The sequence below is a fragment of the Lagopus leucura genome, unplaced genomic scaffold (genome assembly GCF_019238085.1).
Source record: "Lagopus leucura isolate 7727_CA_CO unplaced genomic scaffold, USGS_WTPT01 Super-Scaffold_100014, whole genome shotgun sequence".
Taxonomy (NCBI): domain Eukaryota; kingdom Metazoa; phylum Chordata; class Aves; order Galliformes; family Phasianidae; genus Lagopus; species Lagopus leucura.
This window is the reverse complement of record NW_024962268.1, coordinates 2,941,646-2,960,842: the sequence shown is the minus strand read 5'-3', so window position 1 is coordinate 2,960,842 and position 19,197 is coordinate 2,941,646. Positions and strand designations below refer to the sequence as shown.

General features: G+C 45.0%; 1 protein-coding gene across 2 annotated transcripts; it reads left to right on the top strand.

Moving 5' to 3' along the window:
- Positions 1-1,093: 1,093 nt before the first annotated feature.
- GCNT4 (glucosaminyl (N-acetyl) transferase 4) lies at positions 1,094-18,854 on the top strand. Of its 2 annotated transcripts, none has more exons than XM_042875292.1 (3): positions 1,094-1,142; positions 14,742-14,866; positions 15,403-18,854. In XM_042875292.1, the coding sequence occupies exon 3, from the start codon at positions 15,404-15,406 to the stop codon at positions 16,769-16,771; it is 1,368 nt and encodes a 455-aa protein (XP_042731226.1). In that variant the 5' UTR covers positions 1,094-1,142; positions 14,742-14,866; position 15,403; the 3' UTR covers positions 16,772-18,854. The 2 variants fall into 2 exon arrangements, with proteins under 2 accessions (XP_042731226.1, XP_042731225.1); XM_042875291.1 differs by having other exon boundaries at positions 14,742-14,901.
- Positions 18,855-19,197: the final 343 nt, after the last annotated feature.

Here is a 19,197-nt window from a genome sequence, read left to right as displayed (position 1 = left end):
TTCTGTTCATCAGCAGTGAAATGACCAATTTGGTCAGAAATTATCATACAGGTGATCTGGAATTTATGTTTTTGGCCATATCAAGAAAAGAATAAGAAGCTTAACTGTGATACAGCAAGAGAGTGTAACAGTTCGGAGATGAAGTTTCAAAGGGCCTTCAAATTTGTGTATATACGTATCATAGAATCACACAATGGCCTGGGTTGAAAAGGACCTCAATGATCATCGAGTTTCAACTCCCCTGCTATGTGCAGGGTTGCCAACCGCCAGACCAGGCTGCCCAGAGCCACATCCAGCCTGGCCTTGAATGCTTCCAGGGAGGGGGCATCCACAACCTCCTTGAGCAACCTGTGCATCACCACCCTCTGTGTGAAAATCTTCCTTTTAATATCTAACCTAAACCTGCCCTGTCTCAGTTTAAAACCATTCCCCCTTGTCCTATCACTATCCACCCTCGCAGTCATTCTCCCCCCGTTTATATGTATATATATTTTTTCTAAGACGCAGTCTTTGCTCTGGAAGAAAGTTTTCCTGCTGGTATCGTTGCAGCATCATCATCGGCATTTGAATCGCCCGACAGACGCGTCAGGATTCTGCTTGTTACCGTGGAAGGTGCTCAGACACACGGTTACGCGCAATTCAGTTGCGGCGCGTCCAGCGGTCTCAGCCGCCCGCGGGTGCCCTGAGCGCAGGTCCGGAGCTGCGGCCCCACCGGGAGCAAAGCTGGCAGATCCGTTCGGCAGCACGGCGCAGGGCCGTGCCTGCAGGCATCTGCAGGACCGCGATGTCCCGCTGTCGGGGTGGCTTATTCCGCAGTTTGCCCAACAGAGAGCGTTCGCAGAGGGCAGCGGGCTCTCGCCCACATGCACACGCACACAAGCACACGCACCCTGAGGTGCCGCGGCGAGGGCTCTGCGGGCGGCCACGGCCCGGCCCCAACTTTCCATGGAAAGCAGAGCGGAGCGGAGCGGAGCACGGCGACGGCCGTGGAGTTTGGGGAAGAGGCGGGAGGAGGAGAAAGAGGAGGAGGAAAGGAGGAGGAGGAGGAAGGGGCGCGGCACGGCGTGGGCGCGCGGGGCAGAGCGCGGCGAAGGGAGGTCGGTGCGGTGCGGTGCTGCCAGCAGGCGTGCTGAGGAGCTCCGGTAAGATCGCTCCGTGTGCCCGAAAAGTTAACGGCGGGGTAGAAGTGGAGTCTCTGAAGGCAGACGAAGGGCAGGTGTACGCCAGGAGCAGAGCGCAGCCCTGAGCCGCGCGAGCTGCGCCCGAGCAGAGCGGTGACAGCTTCAGGCAGGTCTGTAGCGGGGAGCGAATCTGTGGCGGTGCTGGCTGAAGTCTCCGCTGTTGTGCCACCGCTCCGTAAATGGCTATAAACGCGTGTCTGTGCCGCTCTTAATCGGCCAAGTGCGCTCACTTCGTTTCCTTTAGCGCGGTTCTCGTTACTTGTAGGGTAACAGAAGTAACAGAACAGCGAGGATCTGTCAGAAAGGAACGGGTTTGCAGTTTTCTTGTTGCTGATTTTTCTCTTTGAGAAGAGACGGAGACAACTTTTCTTTTCGAGGGCTTAGATTTCTCGATGCTCGAGGAGGGCTCCGAAGGGACACCCGCAAGGGACATCCCCTTGAGGCTCTGCGTATCGTGACTTTGGGGTTAAGCAGCTCTATGCGTCACACCTGCTCTGCTGCACACCTCCTAAATTGTTCCATCCGGCAGCGTTACTGCTGTGATTCCTTCATTTGCTGGGCTTTTTTTTCTTCGCGCTTGACAGTTTGGGGAAGGAACAGTCGAGAGGACAAAGCACTTAAACTCGTGGCTGAAGTGAAGGCAGCGAATGGGGAAAACACTACTCGCTGTCCTCCAAAAACAGAACTGCAACAGTCCAGTGGAGGTGGGAAGTGAAAGTCTGAAAGCAAGTATAAGAGAAAAAATGTGTTTTTTCACATAGTGCTGGGATCAGCTGTACAGTAATCTCTGATACACAGTCTCCTGCATATCAGAAAATTTGCATCAAAAGCAAATGGGTAAATTCATGGCAGAAAATCACAGGATGTTGGCAGTGTGGAATAGAAAGCTGCAGCCCCCAGCTTTGTAAACTTCTGAGCTGTGAATAGTTGCAATGTGTATGTGGAAAAGAGCTTGAGGGGGCTCTTGTTATCTTTCTGTGCTTTTTACTCTTTCCAAGAACCTGCTTTTATGTACACAGCATCCTGGGCTGGGGTGAGAGGTGAAATGATGTACCTGCTCTAACATGACAGCACAGGAAGGAGCATGGGCTGCTGCTGTCTTTGCACATCTTTCGTTGTTGGTCACATATCGGCTACTTGCTTCGGTCTGGTTTCTCTGCATTTCTGTGTATGCTACCCACTTGTAGAGTCATTCAAAATCACAGACAACACTGGCTAGCACTTTGTGTTGCACAATCCAAATAAGCAAGCAGTTCCAAAGGGCTACAGCTTGTTGGAAAGTGGTAATGGGGTATGGAAAACTTGGCTGTGCTTTAGATTGCTTGTGTTGGATTGCAGTGGGAATGCAGAAGAGAGGCACCAGACACTGAAACCCACTCGTGTGACAGATCTCTAGGCTTTGTGGATGGTTATCTGTGCTGTTTGTGCTATTTCCTGGCATAATGTGTGCAAATTATGCTGGTCAGTCCACAGATTGTGAGCAATCACCTTAAAAATAGCTCTTTGGCTGAGACCAGATGTCTGGAATTCTTCAGAAGTGGTCCAGGCGAATTAACCAAAGGTAAAATTCAGAAAGTACAAAGGGTCAAGCAGCATGCTATCAGCTAGAGTAAAGAAACTGGCAAGCACTAATGTATAGGATTCAGGCAAGCCAAGGAAAAGCTTAAATGTTCATAGAGAACAGGTAAGTCCCAAGAACTTGTCAGTCTGCCAGCTGTTTGTCCTTTCTGCTGAGGACCTCTTTGGGTGCCTGAAATGTACAGTCCAGTATTAAGAAAAATCCTCAGATCCATGCATCTCCCTTGTGAGAGTTTAATGTCAATTAGCAGAACAGAAAGAGAGCATTTCAGACTTCTGCTAAAAGATTTCAGGACACAACAGGCATAACAAAAGGGGCTTTTGGAAATGTGATAGCTCTTGCTCAGCACCAGGATCTGAGAGGTGTTGGTGTTCTTTCTGGTGGTTTCTGTGCCCATACACAACAAAAACAGAAACTACAGAATGCTACAGAAAAGGCATCACGAGGCCCATGTGGTTGTAGCCTCTAAAGTTTCCCAGGAAATATCAGTGAAAGAGCTAAGAGATCTGGTTGATGGGTCACAAAATGCTCATTTCTGGAACGTAAACAGGGTGCCAAATCTGGCAAGGGAGGTAAGCTTTGTACATCTCTGCCAGTGACCCTAGACTTGATAGATCTGACTGAGAAGTACAAGCAGGATGAAGAGCTCGCAGGGCAATGTGTTGCTCATGAGTCCCTTCTCTTCCAGCTCAGGATGGACAACTCCAACAACAGGCGAGTTCTCAGGTAGCATCACACCCAGACTTATGGTTAAGCAGTCATTTTGCACCCCAGTGGCAGAGCACATGTCAACCCCTGGCTTGTGGGCTGGCACTGGTGGGCAAGGTGGCAGCGAGGAGGGATGGCATGTGGAAGGTGCCAGTGGAAGAAATTTGCATGTGCCATAGGGGTACCAACAGAAAGTGCTGTGGCATTCCTTAATGTTCGTGTAAATAGTACAACACAAGGCTCCTCAAATTTCTTTGTAACTTTCATATGTAGGAGCCTCATGTATAATGGCAATAAAGTAGATTTCTTGTCATATGACAGACATCATATGGAAGGTGAGGTACTTACAGGGTCATACAGTATTCCAAGTTGGAAGGGACTTCTGAGGATCGCTGAGTCCAACTCTTGGCCCCGCACATCACCACCCAAAATTCAGACATAATAGAATGTTTTTATATTGTAGCTGGACTTGCAGTGCAGATCACTGTGCTTGAAAAAAGTTTCAGAATGTATAATTGGGACCATCAGCATGATACATAGCCCAGATTCCTGCCCTTGGCTTGGCTGTCATGCCCTTATCTAAGGGGAAAGGTGTGGCCCCTGGGACAAGCAGTTGCAGCACCACATGGCCTTGTGTCCTTCTAGAGTTGGCACTTCAGCCTGGCTCCTTGGGGAGCAGCCAAGCTAACCTGGGCTTTTCTCAGTTGTCCTGATGGAACCTGGGACCTGAGAGCTGGGGCTGTTCAGCCTGAAGAGGAGACTTCAGGGAGACCTGAGAATGGCCTTTCTGTATCTTAAGGAGGGCCATAAAATGGAAAAGGACAGACTCTTAAGCAGGGTCTCTGGTGAAAGGACAACAGAAAATGGTTCCAAATTAAATGAGAGGAGATTTTGGCTGGCTATAAGGAAGAAGTTTTTTGCAGTAAGGGTGGTGAGGTGCTGGAAGAGGTTGCTTAAAGAGGTGGTGGAAGCCCAGCCCTTGGAAGCGTTCAAGGCCAGGTTGGGCAGGGCTCTGAGCAACCTGGTCTAGCTATAGGCATCCTTGTTCTTTGCAGCGGAGTTGGACTATACAGCCTCTAAGGGCCCCCTCCAACTCATACAATTCTGTGATCTGCTCTTCTTTATGCTTATTTTCCCTATCCTCTCTGTGCTTAGAAAAACTGTTTGTGAGCAAACACAAGCAGTTGTTTATTGTGTAGGTAATGTCTCCTCTCCTATGGCTTATTGAACAAGCCTGTGCTCACTATTTGCCAGCTAAATTTTTAGACTTAAAAAAAAAATCCTTGCAGTCAGTGAAGTTACCCTTGTGCATTTGTACACCGACATGGCACTCACCTGCTGCATGGATAGACATGGAGTTGGGAGGGCAGCCGATGGCAGGGCTTTGGCTGCTGCCCACACAGCTCTGCCTGCACAGAGTGTCCCACACTGCTTCCAGGGCACAGATACCAGGAGGTGGCCTGCAGCACAGGGTGAGTGATGTGACTGATGTGACAGCTGTGACGGGCAGGGAAGGCTTTGACTCAGTAGGAATTGACATGAAGGGTGTGACTTACAGTGAGGTCTGCAGACAGAGGCTGAGGAGAAAGGTGAAGGCATCTCCACACATTTGCAGAAGCAGAAGAATGTGCCTAGATGCTGCCTGCAGCCTGTTGCAGCTCAGTGAGGTTTCTCCTGCCTTCGTCTCCAACAGGAAGCTTCAAGCCTGTCGTGCCAGAGCTGCTGCCAGTGTACACAAGCTCTGGCCCCTTTGGGCCTGATTTTTATGCTGTACAGTAGTTTGGGGGTAAAGGTTAACTCTCACTCCACCATAGGGTATTATTATTTTAAACTTTTATATGAGTCAGAGAGAAGTTAACTCCAGCTCACCCCACAATAGAAGTAAATTTACTTATTCTTTGTAGTTTTCCTCTGACTCCTGCCTTTATGGTGCAGTAAGTACTTGAAAAAAAGGGATACTCCCACCTCTTAAAGTTTAAATGTGCAGCTCTATGCCTTTGCCAGGCTACAAACCTACCAGCCAGCAGGGCAGAGTTGTCTGCGGTTTACCAAGGGGTTTGCTGAGAGACTGTTTTTATTGGACGCTCAATAGAGCAGCTTGCGGCAGAATTTGCTCTGAAGCACCCCAGGGTAGCAGGGGATGCAGAGCAGCCAGGAACTGTTCCCCTGGGATGTCATCCTGCACTGCAAATGATGAAATCACCTGCCCCAGGCACTGACTAGAGAGCAGGGACGTGGCTTCCCTGGCCTTGGTGTGTTTCAGGAATGCAGGAAATGATGCTAGACATTCTACTGTGAATATGGGGATCACATCTGTGTGTGTAGGTTGGAAAATACCTCTGAGATCATCTAGTCCAACCTTCAGTCCATCCCCACCATGCCCCTCAGTGCCACATCTACACGTTTCTTGAACATCTTCAGGGACAGTGACTCAGTCACCCCCTTGGGCAGCCAATTCCAATGCATCCCCACACTTTCAGAGAATAAACTCTTCTTAGTGCCTAATCTTAACCTCTCCTGACACAACTTGAAGACATTCCCTCTCATCCTATCACTGCTATGCAGCAGAAGATGCTGACATCCACCACGCCATAACCTCTTTTTAAGTAGTTATAGAGAGCTGTGAGGTGTCTCCTGAGCCTCCTGTTCTCCAGACTGAACAATCCCAGCTCCCTCAGCTGCTCCTCATAAGACTTGTACTCCAGACTCCTCACAGCTTCATTGCTCTTTCTCTGGGCACACACCAGGACCTCCTTGTAGTGAAGAGCTTAAAACTGGGGGCAGTGAGATTGTTAGAATCACATACTGCCAGCGCAGTACATTTTGTATGGAAACACACATCTACATACCCCATGAATAAAGCATCCTAATCTTTAGTGCTGGGATGACAATGTTGTTGTGAGATGACAAAGTCAAATGTGATATCCATAACTGCTAGATCTTCGTAGAATTGGTGTTTCTCAGGTGTCTGCTTGGAAGCTGTCTGTCCTCTTCCAGAAGCACAGACAAATCAGACTGTGAAGAACTGTATATTTTATTACTGTTGTTGTTGTTCTTTGGACTCCATATTATTTCAGATCTTCAGAATCTTAAAACTGACAGGCTTACTGTTTGAATAGGTCTAAAAGTAATGGGATGTTTTTCCACATCATAAGCTCCACTAATAGAGGTCTGTAAAACAGCACAGAAATAATAGGGAAAAACATGGGTTTCTTAGTTCTCCAGTGGTCCAATCCTCAAAGGAGATCTGTATTACATCAGGCAGGTCAAAATAAGGGGGAGGCACTGGGTACTGCTGCAGGTGGAGGGCAGCCCATGGCACTCGGCTCCACTGCAAGGAAGCAGCTCAAGGAACCAGGTAGAAAAACAGGCAAAGCTGATACAGCCGACTGATCTAGATCTGGTGCCAGTTTAAAGTACTCCTCCAGGAGCTCTGAGATTCCTATCGTAGATAAATTTGCTATGAAAATTATTAGCTAGCACCAGTAAACACCAGTAAGTGAATAAATTATTTTTTCCAGCCAACAGCATTGAATAATCAAGTAGAGAATATCTGACTCAGCCAGATAGTTTGATACAAGAAGGAAATCACTTAGCAGAGCACATCTCTTCCCTTGCCTTCCTCACCTCCAAGGAACATGGTCTGCTCTGCATTTCAGCAGCTAGGTTTGTACACAGCAGAGAGAGGAACAAAGGAAGGAACTGTGCCCGCCTGCACATATAGTGATGGAAACATCTCAGCCAGGTCTGCACAGCTGTGGGAGTGAGTCTGCATAAAGCAGACAGAGGTCTTCAGTGAGGGAGAGGAGAGAGATCTTTTCCCAGAGTGTTTTTGCCCAGAGGAGGGAGAATTGTTCCCATTGCTCCTGCTGCTGCGTGGCTGTGCTGCTGATTGCATGCTGGTCTGCTTTGCAAGGGATGGTGCGGACTGGTTCTGGCTCAGGTGCCTTTGAGGATGGAAAAGCAGCATATCGGATGGCACACCTGTCTGGCTGCTGTCTGCTTTTATTTTTTTTTCCTTAATGCCACTTATACAGGAGCACCTATTTTCATTGTCCCCTCTCTTCATTCTCCTCTTCCATCATTTTCCCACTAATTTTCTGCTGCTCATACTTTACTCATGCCTAAGTTGTAGTATTTTTGTGTTTGTTTTTCTTTCTTCACCTGAGTGATGGGGGAGGAGCCACATTCAGCTCAGAAGATCTTCTGCATGGGTGGCAGAACAGCACAGAGTGGCAGGAGAACTGCTCTCCTGCATCTCCATTTCCTCTCCTCTCACAGATTCATCTTCGGAGTTTATGTTTTTCCTCAGCTCTTGATCTGTTCAGGCACAAAATCGAATGCCCCATGATGGTATCTATTTATCATGAATACTATAAATTCCAGATACACTGGAAGAGTGCTGCCTATATTCAACTTGAACTTTGCAGAAATCCCTCTTTTGGTGGCAGCCAACACACTTTGCCTTACCAACAGGTGGTGGTGGATCCCAGCTGGCCCTCTGGCATGACACACACTAAAGTAGAAAAGAAGCAGGATATGTTAGGGGGAGAGGTGTGTTAAGGGAGGCCACAGCTGTTGTTCTTCTGCATATCCAGATAGCTGCTGGCTGAGCTTGGAATTCTGTTTGCTTACCAAACAGGTCCTTCAGGATGGGCTGGCAGAGGGCACTGCAGGAGGGCTGCTGTGTGCTGACAGGACTGCTGCAGGCAGGCCCACTGCAAACTTTCTCAAACAGCTCTGCTGACTCACCTCAATTCACTCCCTGGAGCTCCTTCCCTTCTGAAGTGCTGGGCAGCAAGAATCTCCGAACAGCAAATATAAGGAGAGGACCAAACTGAGTGCTGAGGAATTGCAAAGTTCCTTGCTGTTGCAAATAATCTGGCTAATATGCTCTTGGCAAGTCAGCACGATCTGCAATCAAAGTGTTAGTCTTTTCTGTCAGGTAATAGCAAAAGGTAGTGGCCTCTCAGAAGAGGTGATGGCCAGACAGAAGATCTGTGGAGATTCCATGAGGAAGAGTTTGAAGGAGAGGAGAGAGTGCAGTCACTCATCTGCAGCAATCTCTTATGAGACCTCTGGCAACACAGCACCAATTTTCCTACAGGAGCATTATGATTCCATGCTACCTCTCCTTAAAAACCATTGGGTTACACACAAGAGCAGGTCCAATAGTGCTGCCTAGCACCCAAAAATAAGCAGAACAATGAGCTGAAAAGGTTTTTTCCTCTCTCTTGCATACACACTTGCACAATGATAGGACAAGAAGGAATGTTTTCAAGTTGTGGCAGGGGAGGTGCAGGTTGGGTATTGGGAAACAATTATTCTCAGAAGGAGTGGTGAGGCAGTGGCACAGGTTGCTCAGGGAGGTGCTGGAGTCACCGTCACTGGAGGTGTTCAAGAGCTACATGGATGAGGCCAATAACGTGGTTGCCCTTTTGAATGGGTTAAAGCAAACTCTTAAGAGGGTACATCTGGGCATGGTTCTTCAGGGCAGCAAGCAAGACAGCAGGCATTGGTACTTTCTGGTGTGTACTGCCAACACAAGGGCAATAGGGGTGGCCAGCTGGGCTGCAAACAGAGTTGCTATATGGGACAGATTCTCTTCTGGTCTTCATTGGAAACAAATCCTAACACTCTAAGTGCTTGAACCATGGTGAGTTTTGCTCCCTGTCACAAAATAGTCGGGGCCGTTGTGGGGCAATATTAAGAAGTAATGTATGACGGCACAGTAGCATGGTTTCCCATGTTGTGCCTTAGACTTGTTTTTGCTCTGAAGGAATGGGTATGTACCCTGTACCAAGCGTGGTTTGCAATAAACTAACTTTCATGCTCCTTGTTTCATGAGGCTCTTTAGAGATTTACCACTGGACCACAACATTCTGTATAATGCTGTGTCTCAGCAGGTTAATTTCTGAGTTTTCTGCTCCGTCTCAAACAGTAACCTCCTGATTTTCTCTCCGGGGCCATTTGTCACACAGAGGTGGATATTCTCCTGCTCCTCTTCCCTTGTGCATGGTCCTGAGGGAGGAGATGCTGGGCTGGGTGAGGTGTCCTATGCTACCCCAGATTTGTAGTTCACTGTCTTAATAATGATGGTTTGTTTGCCCTCATAGCACTGAGAAGACACAATAGCTTAAAAGGCCTAGTTTTGCAAAGATGTAATTAAAACAGCCAAACTTCACATAGGCACTCTCTAAATCAGGTTTGCACTGATTGGTGTTGTTTTCACAGCACTGTAAATTGTTCGATGTTGTATAGCTATAAACAACACAAGGCATGTAATACAGGAGAGTTACAAATGCTACTTGGAGCTGCCTGACTGCCTCCGTGGTAGTTCACAGTGGTTTGAACTGTTGTCCTTGGAGGATAATGCAACAAAATTTACACAGTGCTTAGCTGCAAGAGTGCTTGATTGCCAGGCCAATCGTTACTTTTCCTTAGACTCTGCCCTAGGGACCAGGGTTACCACCAATACCTTTTACAGTTTCTTTTTACACAGAATGATATAACATTTTCGACTAAAATGATGCAAATGAATAAAAAAATTTTGCTCTGATCCAGTTTAATTTCAGGAGCTAAACTGAAAAACAAGACCAAATGTGATTACCTTGGATTACTTTGCCTTTGCCCATTCGGTCTGAGTGCAAGCAGCAATGGTAAAGGGAGAGCCACTTTGCAGAGTATGTACCCAGTAGTGCCTAAAATACTATGGGCCTGCTGAGCCGGAATTATAATCGGTTTAACACTTTTCTTTTTTGTCTCTCCCAAAAGAATACTAAAAGTGGGTTTTAATTTACCTTCAATTAGCATTTCCTTGGTTTTCACCCTGTAAGCTGTTAACATCTCAACAAGCTGCAGTCACTCGGTAGAAATTACACATAGCTAAGTTTTTTTCTGCTGTACCATAGCAAGCCGTGTTGTAAAAGCTAGGAGAAATAAACACTGGTTCAGTTTGCCTTGCTTGCCATGTTGGTGAACATTACTTCTGCCTTTGTGAAAGTGTTTCAGTATGAGCCCAGTGTTGGCTGTGCGACATGCTGGACCCAAAGGGGTTGACTCTGGCTGGTGTACAAGTGCAAATTCTGCTTTCCACATGCATGATGACACTGCAGGGCACATTTCTGGGCACTCTGCAACTGGCCAGTATGCAAGCAGGAGTATTTTTTTTCTCAGGAAAGTAAATTTCTGCACAGTCAGCTGAGTGCAGCAAGTAGTGACCATGGCAGTAACAGTTTTTCTGTGGTCGTTTTCATACTTCACTTCCCCAGATCTTTGCTGGTTACCCAAAATACACATAATATGTAAACACACATGTTATTAACTCTTTTCTTGGTTCCATGTTCCCCTGGCAGAACAAACTTGCCCAATACCAAGTGTGCATTTTCTAATGTACTTCTGCCTTCAAAAGGACCCTCCTCCCATGCTTCCCTCAGCTGGCCAAGCTCCACTTATAACTTTTAACAAGTTCAGTGCTCTCTGTGAGATCATGAGGCTCAGGAACAATTCTTACTAAAGAAGCCTCTCTTACAGCTTTGCCATCACTTTAATTCCAGCAACACTGAGTTATGCTGCCATGAGATGAGTCAAAATGCTGTTTGCTTGGATAGTATTCAGTGACAGAGAGAAGGAAAAAGCCTATATTCTGACTGTGTGGGCTTCACAGGCTTTGACGAGTGATTCGCAAGGCATAGGAGAGCTGCAGAAATTTTCTGCAGGCTCCCAAAAGCTGAAACATGCACACTGGATTGAAGCCCATAGGTGAGAGCAGAGCTCTGCTGCCCAAATGTGGAGTGCCATGCATTTTTGGGCCCTTCTAGTCTAGGGGAAATGAGGAGGCAGTTTCTCTTGCAGCTCAGGCTTCTCTTAGTCCCACCCAGGAGGGCTAGTTCTGCTGACAAAAGGTGTTCTTCCTCAAGAACATCCTGCATCTTTCTCTGCACCAAAGTCTTGATGCATGGCTGAAGTCCATCGGGGGTGTGAAACTCTCCCTTTGTTTGTCTTTTGGTGTAACTGCACAGCTTTCACAGTAGCACAAAGCAAATGGCTATAAGAGTCTGAAGGTGTAAAGCTGCTCAGAATGGCTTCTTGCAGTGTGGAAAATACAGAAAACCCAGCTATTTCTTGGGTGGAAGGAAATAGTGATATAATGAATCTAACGATCTGTCCCTATTCTGGTCCAAAAAGGAAATAAAAGGAAATTCAGAGAACAGAGCAATAGACACAGTAAGCATTTTTATTGGTAAAAATTTCCAGTTGGGGCTCTTGGCAGCTGCTAATTGCCTTAAGTCTCAGTGCCAGAGAATTGAGATTTCATCCATATTTATATATTGGCTAACATAACTCTAGAAACTCCCAACAACTCCCAACAGCCAGCTGATTGCCTAATTCTTTCTTGAATCCTGCTGAGCTCGTGGTCTTTAGGATGCCTTCTGACAGACTGTAACCACATGTATAAACACACATACAAACTATAAACACATGCATGTGTTCTTACACAATGTGCATGTGTTTCCCTTGTATTTGTTGCATGTCTGTTTTCTTTGAACATCCCTTGTTCTTGGATTACAGATGCAAGGGATAAATAAAACCCCAACTTGTCTCCTCTGAGTCATTTAATACTTCGCATCCCTCCCAGTGAATGCTTGGACCTGGTTCTGTGCGTGTGTATACTGTAGCTGTGCAGTGTGTGTTGGTTATGAGATGTGGCCATTGTTCATTAATTCCTTCGGTAGTGTTCTCACATGTGGGAGGGACAGATGATGTGGAACATATTACTTTAGAATTGTTTCAGAACAGCATTTCGCTTAATTATGAACTAGGCAAGGGGGTGTAGAACCAACAAAGGCAAAACAGATGCTACAGGGAGCGATGTTCGGGGGGGCAAGCTATGGAATGCAGCCTTATCTCATGCCATTCCAGGCAGTTGTGCTCACTTATTGGTTCAAACTGTGCCACTACAGCAAGGAATAAAATCTGCATGTCAGCAGTTGGAGTGGAGAATATTATAATAACTTCTTGGAACCAGTTGTAATATCCCTTCCTATTCTAATTGTAATATCAGAGCAATCTACACCTAGTTTCTTGGAATTGTAATATCTCCTATTCTTATTGAAATATCAGAATAATCTATGTTCAGTTTCTTAGAATCAATTGTAATATCCCCTCCTATTCTTACATGTATAACTTGTCTCTACAAATACGCTTAAACTGTCCCTTTATGGTGTGCAGGTTAGGAGAGGCTACTCCTTCTGCACCCAGAATGTGTGCACAGCACTGTAATTAAAAATATACCTGCTTTATAATCACTTCGTGGTTATGTACTCAAGTCAGTACTGGTTGCAAGATACAAAAACATCAGTGCTATCCAGGTGATTTCTTTCTTAACCTGACCTGTCTCTACACCACACCAGAATCTGGTGGTCTGGAATGGTAGTTTTAAGCAGGTAACTGTCACCTTGGCTTTTTTGTTGGTTCACCTAGAAACAGAATGTTTGATGCTGGGTGGAGCTGAACAGAACTAATGTACATATAGGATTTTTGGAGCGCTGGAGAGCATGTTTGCTCGTTTTGCTTTGTTTTTCGTTTTCCAGCTTCTCAGTTGCACCTGTGAAAGAAGTAGCTTCATTCAGCCAAGTGTGGTATCAGTTGTCTTTGGTGGGTAGGGAGATGACCGGGCAGAGTGACAAGGTGGGCTGCTAGAGAGATCACACTCTAAATTCCTGCTTCCTGCAAAGGAAGAGCTGAAGAGAGAAGGAAGAAACTACAGAAAGAGGTTGAAGGGAAATCTGGATTAGACATTAAGACATTGATCACCTATTGGTTTGAAGAAGGCCTGAAGGTGAGGAAGTGCTGGCTAAGGGAGAAAGTAGTATATTGGTTTTGTGATAATGGAGCGTTGGAGGGTCAGACCTGTTTTTTCTCATCATTTGTTGTATGCTTGATGGCTGTTTGTACAACCTACAGAGAGCTGCCAAGCTCTGGCTTTTCAAATTGGGTATACCTGTGCAGTCCCTTCCCCAGTCCCTTCCCAGCATCCCCAGGTGAAGCACAGAGCATGCCGAGGGATCAAGCAGGCCTGGTGAACCCGAATGGACACTTGCATGAATAGCTTGCATCAAGGCTGCATGCATCAAGGTGACATTTCCTTCTCCTTCTCTGGGTTGATCCCAGAGAAGAAATAACAGGCAAAAAACACAGGATGAAACAGCTCCATCTTGACAGAGTAAGACTGCAAAGTCAGAGGTTGCAAGACCTGGCCATGATGGGTACATTAAAGATATATCCATTAGTCTCTTAGTAAGATTTTACTTGGAATCTGCAGGCATTTGAGTCACTTCTGGTAATCACATTGTCTTATTCTTGCTTGTAACCATGCTTGAAAACTGTGAAGAGGTGCAGAGAAGCTCCAGCACTTGGTCTGAAGGATTGATGTTGGTGTTCCGTGTGGAAGCATAGCTCCTGTTGAGGTTTGTCATAGGGAACGAAGGAAAAGGGTTGTAGGAGAAGCCTATCCATCCATATGGATAATGCTGAAACTAAGTCATGCTGTTTTGCTGTGGCACCATCATCTGTTACACTTCTTCAGGAACCAGAGAGCACAAAGTGCCTTGTCTGTCTCCCAGAATGAGACTGTGTACAACACCCCCAAATCATCTCTTTGGTTTGCAAAAGACCATGTTGTTCCTGTCCTGAACTGAAGCCTCTCTGTCATTGCAGCAGCATTGCATAAGATTTACAGTAGGTTACACGCATTCTTCTATTGACTGTGCACATACAAAGTTTCAAAGCCAGTAACAGGTCTGAACATAGCTGGCAAAGTGGGTGGGCACAATGAAGCATTCTGATCCAGTTTCTTGCCCCCAAAAATGCAGGAAGTTGTTCTGCAGGAAGAGTGCAATGTAGCAACGAAATGGAGCTTAAGCTAATGCTTCACTTGGATGTGGCCTCTAGTCTAACTAGTTCAGGAACAAAAATAATTATCCTTGCACTCAGCAGGTAGGGCAAGAATATGTGGAAACAGGAACACTGTATTGAGCATTCAGTGCTGTATTACCTCAGTTGCTAAACTGCTTCACAGAAATGGTGCTATATATCCTGTTTCATTAAAAAAAAAGGGCCTTGCCTCTGCTTTGCAGTCACAGCCGAAGGTATCTCATACAGCAAGATTAGGCACTGTTTCTCACTGCTGCCCCACTTGCTTTCAAAGGTTATGTTATATACTACCTGCAATGGATGGAAGTGCTGTATCTTCATCTGTCTTTTTCTTTCAGGGCAGATTAGCAGTACCTTCAAGAAAGAAATCTGGACTTCGGACATGTCAGACCCTGCTGGGAAGGGACAGGAAGGAAATTCGTTTCTCTTTGGACTTCATTGTGCAGTCCCAGTGTTAAAGACAGTGAGGATGCTCTGACTGAATTCCAAAGCTTTCAAGTATATCTTTTCTCTCTCTCTCTCTCTCTCTCTTTTTTTTTTTTTTTTTTCCCTCTCCTAATGCCTATTGTTAAACATGACTTTGCAGATTCATGAGAGAGTTTCTCGGTCCTCCTGTTGAATTCTCTGGAACTGCTTCAGAAAATGAAGTCTCCATTCTGCTCTCTTAAAAGGATAGGCATGTTTCTGCCAATGCAAAGGTTGCTATACTCTTGTTTGTGCCACAAAAATAGAAGAAAAAAAGTGCTCTGGAAAATATACAGCAGGAGTCCTATTCTAACACTCTTATTATTTAGCTGGGTGTTGTTTGAAAACAGCGATATTTTATTGCCTTCAGTCAGACGATGGGGGTAATGAAATCTTTGCCTATTATTGTGGCAAAATCTGTCTTTGAATTAACATGATGATTGAGAAGAAAGGTGGTGTTTATGTTGTAATGATGTAATTGCCACTAGAGCATCGTTCCTCTTGTAAAATATCAATGTATCTGTTTCCTTACAGAATGAAGAGGCATAAGTTTCCCTACAGGTGTCCCACAAGAAAGAAGATTCTGATCCTGTGTTTTACAGGGTGGGTGATTGCAATCCTGAAGCTCCTCCATGTTGAAAGACACTTTTTTCCACCTAAGAGTATTTATCTGGTCGAGCACTTCTTGAGCACTTCTTCATATGTCAGAAACAGATATTCCTATCTTAGAAACCACTTCCAGTATGAAATTAACTGTTCATCTATCTATGAGCAAGATCCTCAGGAAATCGGCAAGAGTTTAGAGATAAGAAGGAAACATATAATTGATTTAGATGATGAAGATATCATTGCAATGACAAATGATTGTGACATGTATCGTACCCTGAGGAAATACCACCTGATACCTGTTTCTCCAGAGGAAGAGAGTTTTCCAATAGCCTATTCTTTTGTTGTCCACAAAGATGCAGTGATGGTTGAAAGGCTCATACATTCACTGTACGGTCATCAAAATATATACTGCATTCACTATGACCGAAAAGCAGCAAGAAGTTTTAAATCTGCTATGAACAATCTAGCTAAATGTTTTCCCAACATTTTCATTGCGTCAAAACTGGAGATGGTGAACTATGCACATATTTCAAGACTGCAAGCAGATTTAAATTGTTTGTCTGATCTGATGAACTCTGCGGTCCCCTGGAAGTATGTTATTAACTTGTGCGGCCAAGATTTCCCTTTGAGATCAAATTTCCAGTTGGTTGCTGAACTGAAGAAACTCGGTGGGGGAAACATGCTGGAAACTATAAAGCCCAGTAGTAGCAAAAGAGAACGATTTACTTATCATTATGAACTTATGAAAGTGCCTTACGAATACATGCAGATGCCTGTGAAAACCAACATTTCCAAGAACCCACCACCTCATAATATTGAGGTATTTGTTGGCAGTGCCTATTTTGTTTTAAGTCGAGCTTTCATTCAGTACATCCTCAGCAGCTCTCTTGTAAAAGACTTTTTTGATTGGTCGAGGGATACTTACTCTCCAGATGAACATTTCTGGGCCACTCTTGTGCGTGTTCCTGGCGTGCCTGGGGAAATTTCGAGGTCTGCCCAAGACATCACAGACTTGCAGAGCAAAACTCGTTTGGTGAAATGGAATTATCTTGAAGACCATTTGTATCCTCCATGCACTGGTACCCATCTTCGTAGTGTCTGCATCTATGGGGCCGCAGAATTAAGATGGCTTATGAATTATGGGCACTGGTTTGCCAATAAGCTTGACTCCAAAGTAGATCCTGTCCTGGTAAAATGCTTGGCAGAAAAACTGGCAGAACAGCAAAAAGAGTGGGTTTATTTGTCTTCTGACAAACATTTTCTGCGTATCAATCCTGCAAATGCCTCTCTATAGCAATGCTGTTTTTCCAGCTGCTGGTACTGTGTACTGCTATAGCTTGGTGCCTGGGATTCTCCAGCCCTGACCTGCTGCAGAGGAGTTCCTTCTGCATTAAGTTCAGGACTTTGAAGAGAGAGGTATCTGGAAACAATCTGTGAAATTAACAACTCTCTGGTTGACTGTTCTTTAACTTGCCACAACAATCCCATAACTATTCTTCAAGGTGATTCTGGAAGCGTAAGGCTTGCTTTTGGAAGCCCTGGTACTATTTACTCTAATGGAATACTTCAGAAACCTGTTTTACATTGTGTGTTTGTGTCTTTCCTGAGAAACCCCACCATGCTTGTTCGCCTGTCCCCTTTTCCTGCACTTTTTCAATAAGGTATGAAACAAAGACCTCTGCATCTGCTACCTCAGGAAAATTGGAAGTGCCCAGCTTGCAGACACAATTAAGAGAGCAGTGTGACTGCTGCAGCCTGGAGTGCCCCTCTTTCCACCTGCAGGTGCTGACAGGGCTGCAATGTGAACTCTTCTGGATGCCACAAGGGAAGAAGTTACCCTTGGATGCCACAATAGCATTGTGTCCTTCTCCCAGCTTGGCTGTGCATGGTTTGTCTTTCTGTGTTTGGAAGTGTGCTGTGCCTGTGGAATGGGTGGTGGTGGATTGAAGCAATCTGTGTGAACACATGTGAATAATGCTCTACTGTTCTTCAAGGGCAGTACAGGTAACCATGCCAAACGATGTCTGCCTTCGTTTCTATCCCTGCCAGTAGAAATATCCTCCTGTGAAATCCCAGTTCTTCTGAGACAGGATTTTTACATGTAATGAGTAACAAGTGCTATTTATAATCAGTATTCAGCTTGGTGGTGCTATGCTGAAATGCAAAACACGCTATGTCCAGCAGCAATCGTACGAACAGTCACACTGCAGATAGGAAGGCCTTGCATATGCATCCATGGTCCCAGGCTGATCTGTGCCCAGAGAAGTTCTGCGTCAAAGCACGTTAGCATTGAAGTAGCTGTGCCCCAAGGCAGCCCATGCTGCCCATGGTCCCCACCATAGGAAGGGGCTGAGCAGCCTCCTCTCAGCTGGGCTGTCATGTAGTATGAGTGAAGTGTTGGTCAGCACAGAAACTTTGTGACTAAGAAATGCCCTTTAGCATTTCTGGGGATTCTCCACAATTTTGCTACGCCACCAGCTCAGTTTTGGTGGTTCCAGTGGGTGTTGTGGTCGTGCTTGCTCTGTGCTACTGTGCCATTTCTGGATATCTAGCGCTTTTCAAGGTATCCTGTGTTACGGATCCTCAGATTGCCACAACAATGCCATGTGGCCACAAGAAAGCTTAGTTTCTTTTTTGAGTTTTAGGAACCAACTCATTCCTTTGTCTCTGTTTTTTGAAAAATTAGTTTTTTAAAATTTAGTCATGGTCAACATGCTTGTGGCTTGAGATTGGGCTTGAATGAAGAGTCCATACCTTTTCCCCATCTGTGACACTGATTTCCTTTGAGCCTTCAGACAAGTCATCTGACTTCTGTTCCAGCTGTAAAACGGGAACAATGCTCTGCTACCTTGTAAAGCATTTAGAAACCTACGGATGTTTGGTGGGCTGGTTGCACAGTACTATTTGTTGATCAAAGCTATTTATGATTAAGTCTGTGTGTGCACAGGTTGAATATTTCTCTTATTCACTGTTTCTCAAATAAATGGGGATTATTTTTTATGTGTATGCTGCTTACTTTGGTGACTTGCTGCATCTCACAGCTGACTTGATGCAATTTATAGATATTTTGCAGAATATGGAACATTGACAGTATTTACAGATTCACACATCAGTACTAATATACAAAAAACAGACTTTTCACATGGAAAGAGGTTAATAGCAGAAGATATTGGGATGCCAGAGGACCAAGCCTCAGCCAAGTCAAGCAAGCCTCAGTGCAGGTAAACTGATGTATAATTAGTTAGCTGATGACTTTTTACTTATATGTAAGTACATACTCACGTTCTCATTTGTGTTTGAGTTATTTGCTCTATCATAAGCTTATAAACAAAACCCATCAGCATAACGAACTTAACTGAATTAAATAATTTTGATCAGTGTGCAACTCTGTGCTACTTCAACTGAATTGGGTTGAACAATGTCTTTGATTTAAGTAGTCTGAAATAAGGCAGTGCTTGCTTCCTAGGTAACAAAGAAGTGAATGCAAAGATGACGTAAAGTGAGGCACCATCACCTGCTACAGTGCTAGGTCTGCTAGCTAGAAAAGTACAAGTTGTATATGGTTTCTTCTTTATGAAATGCAAATTTCCTAATGAATTATAAATATATCTATTTTTGAAGGTAGTTTTAAAGGCTAATAAAAACTGTAGAAGGTAGTTCTCAAAATCATTAATGCTCATTCAGGATAAAGATAATCTAAATCACTCTTTTGAGGCAACA